Source organism: Centroberyx gerrardi, chromosome 3 (genome assembly GCF_048128805.1).
Source record: "Centroberyx gerrardi isolate f3 chromosome 3, fCenGer3.hap1.cur.20231027, whole genome shotgun sequence".
NCBI classification, from domain to species: Eukaryota; Metazoa; Chordata; class Actinopteri; order Beryciformes; family Berycidae; genus Centroberyx; species Centroberyx gerrardi.
In genome coordinates, this window is record NC_135999.1 from 1,958,132 (window position 1) to 1,970,344 (window position 12,213).

A 12,213-nucleotide genomic window follows, 5' to 3' on the forward strand; every position below is an offset into this window, starting at 1 on the left:
GAAAGGGTTCTCCTCAACTGCAGCACTTAACTTGCCAAATTTGGGCCTGGGATACTTCTAAATGAATGCACTGGCCGGGAATCGAACCCGGGTCAACTGCTTGGGAAGCAGCTATGCTTTCCACTATACCACCAGTGCTCACAAGCAAAGCCGGCTCGCTGGAGTGCTTACAAACCGTACAGTATCTGGGTGGGTTTGTACTGGGCTGTTTAAATGTTTCGCCCATCAGCATGTGAACATATTGCTTCGGCAGGAAATTAAGCCGGCCTCCAGTTTGAAGGCAGAGGAGCACCAACCGTCACTGGCTCGTTGGTCTAGGGGTATGATTCTCATTTTGGGTGCGAGAGGTCCCGCGTTCAAATCCCGGACGAGCCCTTTCCCGTGTGAACTCTGTTGCCCTGTGTCCTACTCTTCGGTTGGTCTGTTTAAACCAGAATCCCACTTCTGCGACCTGAATGCAGCACCTTCGACCACTCGGCCTTCTTCACAAACCAGAATCCCTTACCTTGGAGAAACAGTGAAAAAGTAAGGATGGCAAAAAGAATCTGCCGGAGAGCTGAACGGAAGTGGAGAAAAAACAAACTACAAATTGATTTCGAGATCTTTAAAAATGCACTCTACTGTTATAACAAAGATATGAAATTTGCCAGACAGTCCTACATTTCTCAATTGATTTACAATAATCAGAATAATGCCTCATTCAATTAACAAACTGATTAATCCCTCCAAATCTACCCCTCACGAATTCCTTTCTACGGCCAAATGTGATGAATTTGCTGTCTTTTTTGAGGAAAAAGTCTCTCATATTAGAGATAATATATGAATTTCTTGCAGCAATGCATCTAGCCCCGCCTCATCCTCACACCAATTTACTGCCATGAGCTCAATGTCTACATTCTCACCTGTTAACTCCACAGATCTGGAGGAAGTAATTCAGCACTTGCACGTCTTCTCTTGATTCCATCCCTACCAAACTGTTCAAATCAAGTCATTGCTTTATAAATGACAGAGAGAATATTCTCAATAGCTCCCTGCAGACTGGCATTTTCCCTGCTTCTGTCAGGCATGCTGTAATCTCACCTCTGTTGAAGAAAAACAACCTAGATCCATCTCTAATTAATAATTACAGACCAATTTCCAATCTGCCTTTCCTAAGCAAAATACTTGAAAAAGTTGTATACAAACAACTGGATGAATATCTTTCAATTCACAATATGATACATACCAATCGGGTTTCAGAGCCAATCATAGTACTGAAACAGCTCTCATAAGAGTAATCAGTGACCTTAAGATTAACAGTGACTCACAGAGAACTTCGATTTTAGTATTGCTTGATCTCACTGCTGCCTTTGACACTGTTGATCACGACAATTTAATTCAAAGGCTTCATGTCTCAGTCGGCTTAGCGGATCCTGTTCTTAACTGGTTTTCATCCTATTTAAAGGACAGGAGCTTTTATGTTTCAATAGGTAGTTTTAAATCTGCAGAAACAAAAATTTTCTCTGGGGTTCCACAAGGGTCAGACCTTGGGCCACTGCTCTTCAATCTATACATGCTCCCGCTTGGTACTATCATAAAGAAACATAATATATCCTACCATTCATATGCCGATGACACACAGTTGTACATTTCACTTTCCTCTGATGATCTCCGTCCTGTTAACAAACTAGTAAACTGTATTGACGATATTAATTGCTGGATGTGAAGAAACTTTTTACAGCTGAATTCAGACAAGACTGAGATACTCACAGTTGGTCCTAAAAATCAGAGACAGAAAATTTACTCACACTTGGCATCGCTGTCTCTGAAACAGTGAGCAAGTCAGAAACCTTGGCATTATTTTGGATACTGATCTCAATTTTTAAAATCACATTACCAATATCACTAGAACAGCGTTTTATCACTTAAAAAATATATCAAAACTTAGAGCATTTATATCTCAAACTGACTCTCAGAAACTGGTTCATGCATTCATCTCAAGCAGGTTAGACTACTGTAACGCTCTATTTGCAGGATTATCTAAACAATCAGTAGGACGGCTCCAGCTCATTCAAAATGCAGCAGCCAGAGTCCTTACACGTACACGAAAATTTGAACATATTACTCCGGTACTGAAATCACTTCATTGGCTCCTGGTACAATACAGAATCACCTTCAAAATCCTGCTAATAGTCTATAAAGCACTTAATGTTTTGGCTCCTCAATACATTTCTGATTTGCTCACTGATTATAACCCGATCAGGTCTCTCAGGTCATCAGGCAGAGGTCTTCTAGCTGTACCCAGAATTAGATCCAGGTCTGGTGAGGGTGCCTTCAGGTCCTGTGGTCCTGCTCTCTGGAACAAGCTGACTTGAGGTCCATCACAACTGTGTCCACTTTCAAAAACAAACTAAAAACTTTCCTATTCTCCAAAGTTTATGATTAGCTACTGTGTGTGTGTGTGTGTGTGTGTGTGTGTGCGTGTGTGTGTGTGTGTGTGTACTCGTATTATGGCACTTGTTTCTTGTGCAGTTGGTTGCATGTGCAGCTATGTGACGGGGCGGGGGTTTCTGCTTGATTGTGTTGATGTTTTTATTGCTGTGTGGTATGTTTAATATACGTTGGGTGTATGCTTCATTGGTTCGGTTTCTGCATTTTACTCATGCTTATATTCTTATATTTATGTTGCTCATGTTACCTATGTTCTCATGTTTTATGCCTGTATTTTTTGTCTTTCAATGTAAAGCACATTGAGTTTACTTGTAATGAAATGCGCTTTAAAAATAAATTGCTATTGCCATATAGCACCACCAAGAAATTAACTGAAATTTGACATACAAATTGCAGCTGCTTTCTCTGTATAGTTTTGAATACAGCTTGTTTCTCCAGTTGATCTAGTCAAACAGCGCCCCCAATTACCATAGCACCCACGCAGTATATGCAATAAAGTTATTAACTCTGTGCTGGTCTGAGGTCAGATCCACTCTACACTTCTGCTTATTTGTTGTCAGTTCGTTGTCAATGTCTTGCCGTTGCTGTCCTCAGATCAATTAAGCTGATCTAAGCTCACTTAAACTTGTGATGTCACTCACTCTCAATCACGCGAGATTTATTTACTGTACATTGTGCTTTTAAAATGAAAATGGATCGATTTCTAGTGAAAAAACGACCTCACCCAGAGGAATCAGTGGTGTCTCAGCCTGTTTTAATTGAAAGTGACATGCAGAAAGAAGTAAGTGGGGATGAGGACGGCAGCAGTTCGTCATCGAAGGAGTGTGAGTACGCTATACTGCGTGCCAAGGCATTGCCCAGCGAGGACCCCGGGAGGATGATGGATCTGGCAATAGGGGAAACTTTTTTGAGTTGCTCAGTATAATTGGGCCGTTTGATAAGACTGTAGCTAAAAAAAATTCCTGCATTTCTACACCACCTAACCTCTTGGATTAAGTCAAGAAACAGCAACCCTGTATAATGTTAACCAAAAATGTTAAATTATGTTATATTACTAGATTTCAGCATTGAGGTGCTTACATTCATGATTTTGCATAGGCATACTAACCTAAAAACCTATTATTGGGAATCTTGAGAAAGTTTCAGAGCAACAGACACAGAGCATCCCGTAACCATAGTAACTCACTCTCACTCCTGCCTGCGTGGCGCGAGAGGAGAGGGAGAGACGCAGAAGAGCCGCGGACTGAGATTACTCTGAGCACCATGCACGGGAATAAATTACAATATAATAGATTTGTGTATATTTCTCTCTATTCAGATGGTGTGAATAACTCTCTGCTGCACGGTGCTGCTTTGTCTCGTCTCGTGCGCTGTCAGTGTCTCTTCTCGCGCCGCGACGTCATCAGTTATGAATTTGTTTTTCACTTTGTTTATGGTCTGGTGTAGCCCGGGGTGTCTCCGATGCTGTTGACGCTGTCACGGTTCACTTCTATATTAGATCTATCAATTGCTGTTGCTTGTGAATCAACAGAGGCATTTATAGTAGGCACGTAATGCTTGAAACTGACTTTTGAATGCCGCGCGTGCCTTGCGAATACGTATTACCGTACAGTACGTCATCATGAATAATCCAGCCCCACTGTAACCAGCAGGAAAACATCTCTGGGAGGCAATGAAACCTGTCAGCCCGCAGGTTTGAATCAGTAATGTTAAACGCATTCTACGCTATAAAGTTTTTTTAAGCTTCGTGCGTGAAAATTAGGTGACTAAATTACTGCCTGACTGCAAACAAAAATGGTTTATAAGCTTGTTGACGTCAATTAGGCTTCGTATTTAATTTAGCATTATTTATTAGTGATTAATAGTATACATTTTCATCAAATTTAGTATTCGATCAAATATCCATTTCGCACGTAACGCTGTTTATGTAAAACTTCAGCTTTAAAATGTTCAGGCATCTGCAAATCGCCTAATTCAGGACCTCGAAATCATGGTCGGCGCAGGAGAAACAGCTGATTCCTGAAGGTGAGACCGGTTCAGTTGTTTTATCCGGTTTGTTTCTTTAGCGGGTTTTTTTTTTATTATTATTTTCTGAATGTTCATGTTCTGCCTCGCCTGTCTTAATGTCTCTGAACCGGAACACGTCAGACCAGGCAGCTAGCCAGCGGTTAGCTAACATCATCTGAAGCTAACGATGCTGCTCGTTAGGTAACTTGCTGTATGTGACCGTACTTGTTAATGTACTTTATATACGTTGATTATATTAACTGGCTCCTCTGTATGTTTACTGTTGCTCTGTGTCTGCCAGCATATATCACGGAGTATTTTAAACTGTACAGCCTTATATTAACGTGCAGAGCAGGGACAACTTCATGTGTAAAGTCAAAAGGAGAATATGACTGCAGAAAATAACTGACTAACTACCAGTATGTGCAGCTCTGATATGTGCCTTAGTTCTCTCTTGTATGGAGAATATATCAAGCCAAACTTACACACTACTATAGACCAAGCACAACTTATTTCAACATGTCTATTGTTAGATTGTAGTTATTCCTGTAATCTTCTTCCCCCAAAACACCATGAGGGCAGAAGCCAGTCCTAACGGTTGAGATTTTATTGAAATGAAGCGCCGCTTGGTAGCTGATCTGTATGCAGTTTTACCAGGAGACCATAATGATTTGTGAAAGGTGAAAAGGTCTGAAGTCATGTTCCACGTTTGCCCATAAACAAGGCAACTTAGACTGCCAGACATCGGGGCTAATGTGGGCCGTGAAGTCATCGTCTCCATCGTAGAGTCGACATTCATTCTTGTGTGTTTCTTCCCTAGCCGAGTGCCGTTCAGACATGGGCCTGCGGGATTTCTGGAAGAGCTACAAAGTCTTGATTGTTATGGGCACGAGTCTGGGGCTGATCCACCTGGGCTGGTACGCTCTGAAAGCAAACCCGCTGCTACGGAAAGACAGAGACCAGTATATTCCCGAGCCTGGGATCGTGGCTTATGTTTCACCTCCAGCTTCCAAGACCAAGTAGTCCAGAGTCCAGACTGAGGTATCACCAGCTGGTTCTCACTGTACTACAAACCGCAGGACAATCCAGGCACTCCAAATATATAATCACGAGGAAGAAAAAATACTTAAAAAGCCTTTATTGTAGTGGCTAAATCATTAAAAAAGCCAACATGTTTCGACCACTGTAGGTCTTCTTCAGGGCTTTAAACATAGACAACACGGGTGTGGCCTCACCTATATAATAGCAACAGCCAATGGGAGGCAGGCACATGACCTGAATAATCACATAACAGGTGAAACAAATTGAAAATAATGGAAAAAAAAATATATATATATATATATAATTATAATTAAACCAAATAACATGAGAATAGATTACACAGAAATATAACCTCTACATCATACATAGGGCATAGATACCCATATATAAGTTTTTCATAGGCTGTGAGAGAAAAGGAGAGCCCACACAGAGAGAAATTACAGAAAACATGTGAAGTCTATATCCTCATTGAGACCAGGATACTGTAACACATCCAGTGGATGGATCCAAAAAGCTTCTCTTTGGTTAAGTTTCTGTATTCTGTCACCCCCCTGACCAAAGGGTTAATGTGCTCAGTGCCCTCTATGCGCATTGTGGCATTCGATGAAGTGTCTTGCCATGCGGTAATCGCGATTCCTAATTCTAATGGCATATTTATGTTCGGCGAGGCGATCCCTCAGGCGTCTTTTTGTACGACCTATGTAGAAAAAACCTTCCACACACGGACAAGACAGATGGTATATGACAAAAGTAGTGTTACAGTTAATGAACTCACTAAGTTTATAGGTTCTGTTTGTGCTAGCATCAACAAAACATTTAGTTTGCACAACATTATCACAGTGAGGGCAATGCACACATTTGACAGTGCCAACAGGTTTGGTCAACCAGTTCTCATTGTACTTATCTTATAGCAGGGGGATATCAGCCTCTTATCAGCCAGTCAGCGTCGTCCACCTCTGATATGATGGAGGTTCCTCCTGACCACAGCTACTGGAAAACATTTAGGGCTGCAACTAATGATTATTTTCATTGTCGATTAATCTGTCGATTATTTTCTCGATTAATCGGTTAGTTGTTTGGTCTATAAAATGTCAGAAAATGGTGAAAAATGTCGATCAGTGTTTCCCAAAGCCCAAGATGACGTCCTCAAATGTCTTGTTTTGTCCACAACCCAAAGATATTCAGTTTACTGTCATAGAGGAGTAAAGAAACCAGAAAATATTCACATTTAAGAAGCTGGAATCAGAGAATTTTGACTTATTTTTCTTAAAAAATTACTCAAACCGATTAATCGATTATCAAAATAGTTGGCGATTAATTTAATAGTTGACAACTAATCGATTAATCGTTGCAGCTCTAAAAACATTTATTCATTTAATTGTTCAGTAATGTTTTTGCAATGTTATTTCTTCTTTTAAAGGCACTAATGTCTCCCAGAGTTTCCTTACCATTGAATAGGTGGGGTGGGTTTAAAAGATAAAATAAAGAAATCTGTATTGTTAATCTGACCGTCTTGTTTTTGCTAATCACATACTCAACCTGCTGTTGGTTAATTAGTTTATGCTCTACTGTTTAGCTGCTAGCATAAAGATGAGTGGCCATGCTGATATTTATTGAACGTTACCCGACAGAATAAGCTCTAGCTGAGTTAACGTTAACGTCACAGCAGGTCTGAGAGAGTCTGGTCTCTTCCGGTCACATCTCAAAAATAAGTTTTTGAATCCGGCTCACTCATCTCCCCCCCCATCTTTCCTGTCTCTCTCTACTGTGACTGTCTAATAAAGCAGAAATGCCAAATAATGATCTTAAGAAAGAGCTGACACATTTATCTGTCAAAATTTACTATGAAAACACCCAAAATATCAGCAAATAAACGAATAAACAAATTACTGTCGGTGCCATCGCCAAGTTAGAATGAGTTTGAAACTTCTGCTTCTAAAACTAAGGTATGGACTTTCCATCCGCTACAATGCAGACTGTACTGCAGGCTCACATGCACGGCTCTGACTTCTCCTTCTTTATAGATTCCTTGCTCAGCTCCAAAGATGTCAACAACAACAAAAAAAGAACTTGTGCATTAACCATATTCTGTTTATCTCCTCTCTCCCCTGCAGGACTCTGCAGGCGTCTGGAAGCAGGTGAAGCCGCAGGAAAAGACTTTGTCAGAATGAAAGCTCAGAGCTGGCTGAGGAGGAACTGGCTGTGGGTGGCGGGGGGGGCTTTCCTCGGCGTCCATCTGGCCACCTGGGTGCTGCAGAGAGCCATGAGGAGCGCCGTCCGCTCTGAGGTGGCGCTGAAGGAGAAGGCGGATGAAGACTGAACCGTTTTTTACTCGTTCTCAACATGTGGGTTTCCACACAAATCCATTTATCATCCTGATAGAAAGAAAACTGTGCGTCAAACACAACGATCAACACAGCCGACACATCGACAGCTTAACAACGCTCACAGAGAAATGATCTGTCGGCTCTTTCTAATAATGCCAAATGGATGGCTGAAAAAATAAATGCTGAAATAAGGTAACAGCTATAAAAAATGTTGCTTTATTAGCTGTTTTTTTGCTTTCTCCTCTGTGTGACTTTTATTAATAATTAATGGAGGCTTGATTGATGGGATTGGGCTACACCTTGAATTCACTTCACTGAATATAAAGATCAATAAAAACTATGAAGATCTCTGATGAACCTGTAAATGCATTGTCACTCACTTATTTATTATTTTAAATTTACATTTGAAAAGCAGTAACAATGTAAGTTAGGCTTCCATTTTGCCAAAATACATTATGGCTAATTCATTGATATTGGTGTTATTTATCTATGATGGGTCTCTGAATCCTAATTTAGCAAGTTGCATTTCTAAAACAAATCAGTGGTGTTGTGAACTACAGAAGTGAGTGAGGTTATATCTCATCATTACACAGACATCATTAAACTAAGGGCATCAAACTACATCTGAACCCTTGGCTTAGAAGTCATTTCTTCTGAGAGAGAAATGAGTATGGTGTTGTTATAATTTAGAGCAGATCATCCTGTCCTGTCAATGCTTCTGAGGAGCTGCAGTGTGCCGATGTTCCTCTAGAGGGAGCCGTCTCCTTTTTCTTCCGCTGCCTCAGAAGTGAAGCGGTGTTTCGCTCCGAGTTGAATTCCTGTTCTGTTCTGTAATCTGTGCTCGTCTCAGCAGACATCATAACTTGTTCATTACACAAAAACATAATGATCATTTCTGCTGAACCTGCTGCCTGTTGGACAGCTAGAGTCAGACACTTGTTGAATGTCTGTATGTAGGCTGGTAGGTACAGTGTGTAAAGATAGATACGTGGAAAGACACACACACACACACACACACACACGGGTGAGCTCACACTGCAGCTGAAGAGAAAGGAAAAGAGTTAAAGATGTGAGAAGTAACACATGCACACACACACACACAGATAAACACACTTAAAGTCAATGAACATTTTGAGAGCATCTTGCTTCCTTAATTTAATGTATTTCCTGTTGAAACAGGATGTTGGGGCGAGACATAATGCAGGGGGGGATCGTTCAGAAGTGTAAACCAATGGGAGATCAGTTAGGGAGAGAAAGGCAGTTTGATTTGATGGGATGGTTTTATTTTCCTGGATGCTTCCTGGTACAGTATGATGTCACCATTGAAGATTCACTGTTTTCCAGGAAGAAAAAAGAATGTGATTTTGATATAAAATACAAGAAAATAAAAATGTTGCAAATTTTTTGGCTTTTATTGTTAAACAGGTGTATGTTATGGTACGGGAAACAAGGTGAAAAAGTCACTTTTCGTTTCATTGTGGCTTTAAGGCAGCTGTCAGTATCGTGCGCACACACACACACACACACACACACACACAGGAAAGAAAGGACAGAGAAAGAATATATATGCTTTGGCAACACAGATGTGTTTATATGCCAATAAAGGAAGTGTGTCGGTCGGAGTTGAAGCGCCTCGCCGCTCCACGCCGCTCCACGCCGCTCCACGCCGCTCCACGCCGCTCCACGCCGCTCCACGCCGCTCCACCGGAGAGCTTCAGCACCCGGCCGGCGACCGCACCAGGCTGCCAGGGGAAGAGGGCGGAGCCTAACGGTCACACTCACCTGGACACCTGTGGCAGAGCGGCAGCCCATCAGCAGCCAGTCGTTTCTGTGTGTAGAGGTTTTGCTTGTGATCCTGTTCTCCTGGGTTTCCTCCTGCTAGTCCGGTTGATTGGAGACTCTAAATTGCCCATGGGAGCGTCTGCCTGTCTGTCCATGGTGCTCCAGGCCCCCGTGACCCTGAATAGGAATAAAGGAATACAGGAAGTTTTTGGTAGATTGATCAGCTTCTCTCTTAAGTGATGAGGACATGGACACCAAAATCATCCGAACTGGGAAAACCTGTCGTTCACGTTGATGTTTTAGATCGCTGAAACATTTTCTGCTATTAAACTCAAAACTGTAGCTGCTGGAAACATCTGGGCATGACGTCACCTCGTCTATGATTGGCCAGTTATCCACAGGAAAATACACCAAACAACAAAATGGGCCCAAAAATGCAAGGCACATCACCAATAGCTGTTTTTGTAAGAGGGTTAATTGTTTTAAGGTGGATTTTTCCTTAATCTTTATTATGTAAATTCATAGTACACACCACAGTAAGCACTATCTATCTACTATCAATGACTATCTATGCAGGGAAAAAGTTTTTCTGACAACATAATTGATTTTTGTTTCTTACTTTTGTTTTCTTTTTTTTTCGTACATGTAACTGTGTGGGATATTATGAAATATTTGTTTCTATAACTCTCTAAATTACATGGGAAGCCCTGCAGGTCACAACATGTCACCGTGCCTGCAGGAAGTGTTTATTCCTCAGTCACATTTTTAATTGCCAGTAAGTGATAGTGTGCATTTTTAATCTTTTATACTTTTTGTAAGCTACTAAGTCTTGTCCCCAGCAACAGGAATGCACCGACTGCTTTAAACCTGGTTGAAAGGAAAGCAGGTTGAAGTTGCTTAAACTCTCCTGATTTTGATTTATTCTCTAAATTAATTATTGAATGAGGTGCCATTGTGTTTAATAGCATTGGAGATTGTGTTATGCAGGTTTTGCTGAATCAGGATTCAATTACCGATTCTCGTTTAGTTGCTGTTCCACAGGAGTCCAAGGAGCCAACGCAAGGAATTATAATCATTGATCTTCTTCGCACTTGTAGACGTAAGCTAACTGCCGGCTATGGCTAATCTCCATATAGAAGTGGGTGATTTATTTCATGTTTTCCATCCTATTCTGTAACTTCCTAATTTGTATGCTGGATCAATGCACTGCTGGATATTCACTACACTTCTCTCTGCAGCTGTAAACACACTCAGCACACAGCTAGGAAATGCTGAGAGTCTACATGTAGACTGATTTGTACGGTCTGCTGTCCAGCTGTAGTTTCAGTCACTATGTCTCTGCACCAGTGTCTTCCTGGACATTTATTGGACTTTGAATAAAGTGATTCTGAATTGGCAAGATGTATTTGCTGTCAGTTCTGCCAACATTAAAGGACTACACTTATTTTTTGGGAGTTTGGCCCATTGGTCACCTCACCCAATATGTGAGGAGAGGATTGGTACCAAAATCATGTCAGTGAGTCCGGTAGATAGCTCTGTGCGGTGCGCATGCTAATGCTTTAGTATCCTGGTAAGACCGTCCTGATCACGTGACCTCACATTCTGTTTCGCTCCACGGATCAGTCTGGACTTCTAGCCGCCCACATCGATTTCAGTGGGCGGGAGTACTCGCCTTGACAGACAAACTCCTTCAGCCAATCAGAGAATCCAAATTCAAATCCAGTCGGAAGAACGGCGAAAACGTCTTTTCCGCCGAGAAACTCCGCTAGTGCATACTCTTGTTCTTGTTTAATTGTTGTTATTGAGTCTATTTCTGCAATAACTGCACTTATGGCTGTGTTTACTCTGCTAACATTAACGTTAACGCTCGTTGCTTCGGGAGACGCCGTTCACGTCATCAACTACGACGCAGTCCCTGATTGGCCCGGTTACATTGTAATGTCAGGAAATCGATGTGGGCGGCTGGAAGTCCAGACTGATCCGTGGAGTGAAACAGAATGTGAGGTCACGTGATCAGGATGGTGTTACCAGGCTGATGCTTTAGCATACCGTACAGAAATCGTATCCGACTGACTCACTTTTAGTTGCTGAAGGAGAAGAGAGCGTTACTCGTATTTACCACGCCCAGATTTTCCCAGTCAGTCTTGTGTTTCAAACCAGCAACCTGATGGTCACAAGAATGTTTTGGGTTTTTTTTTACATTAAGGCCAGATGATCACAGACTTTTTCATATCAAGGACCCTTGAATACAAACACATAAGGCCGAGGACCCCAGTTTTTCTCAGGGACCCCGTCTGAAAACCATTTATTTGGTGGATGTGATTTAGTCCACAGTGGCAAACTGTCCATACTGTTGCTGGGGAAAGAAAACCAATCATCAGAACGGTCTTTATTTATCTTTATACACTCAGTCATACTTTTTCATTGTACTTTTGCTTTTCAATGAATAGTGTATCGGTAGGTTTCAGAAAGCCACATTTGAGACTTTTAAGACCATTTTACTGCTTGCTGGAATTGAATTTAAGACCTAAATAAAGACAGACCGCTGGTAAAACCAGCCTTTCTGTTTGAACATGGCTAATAATGTCAGCCACTGGAAGCTCAGTCTGTTACTGTTGACCAGCCA

At 41.5% G+C, this 12,213-nt stretch overlaps 2 protein-coding genes and 1 non-coding gene across 3 annotated transcripts; 2 read left to right on the top strand and 1 right to left on the bottom strand.

Moving 5' to 3' along the window:
* Positions 1-66: 66 nt before the first annotated feature.
* On the bottom strand, positions 67-138 carry trnag-ccc (transfer RNA glycine (anticodon CCC)). The gene has a single exon. It is a non-coding gene; the product is annotated as a tRNA-Gly (tRNA).
* Positions 139-4,403: 4,265 nt separating this feature from the next.
* On the top strand, positions 4,404-5,460 carry LOC139909816 (uncharacterized). Its single transcript, XM_071896969.2, has 2 exons — positions 4,404-4,455; positions 5,258-5,460. Exon 2 carries the CDS (start codon positions 5,275-5,277, stop codon positions 5,458-5,460), a length of 186 nt encoding a protein of 61 aa, XP_071753070.1. The 5' UTR covers positions 4,404-4,455; positions 5,258-5,274.
* Positions 5,461-7,645: 2,185 nt separating this feature from the next.
* Positions 7,646-8,170, top strand: LOC139909817 (uncharacterized). The gene has a single exon (XM_071896970.2). It carries the CDS (start codon positions 7,646-7,648, stop codon positions 7,796-7,798), a length of 153 nt encoding a protein of 50 aa, XP_071753071.1. The 3' UTR covers positions 7,799-8,170.
* The last annotated feature ends 4,043 nt before the right edge of the window (positions 8,171-12,213 follow it).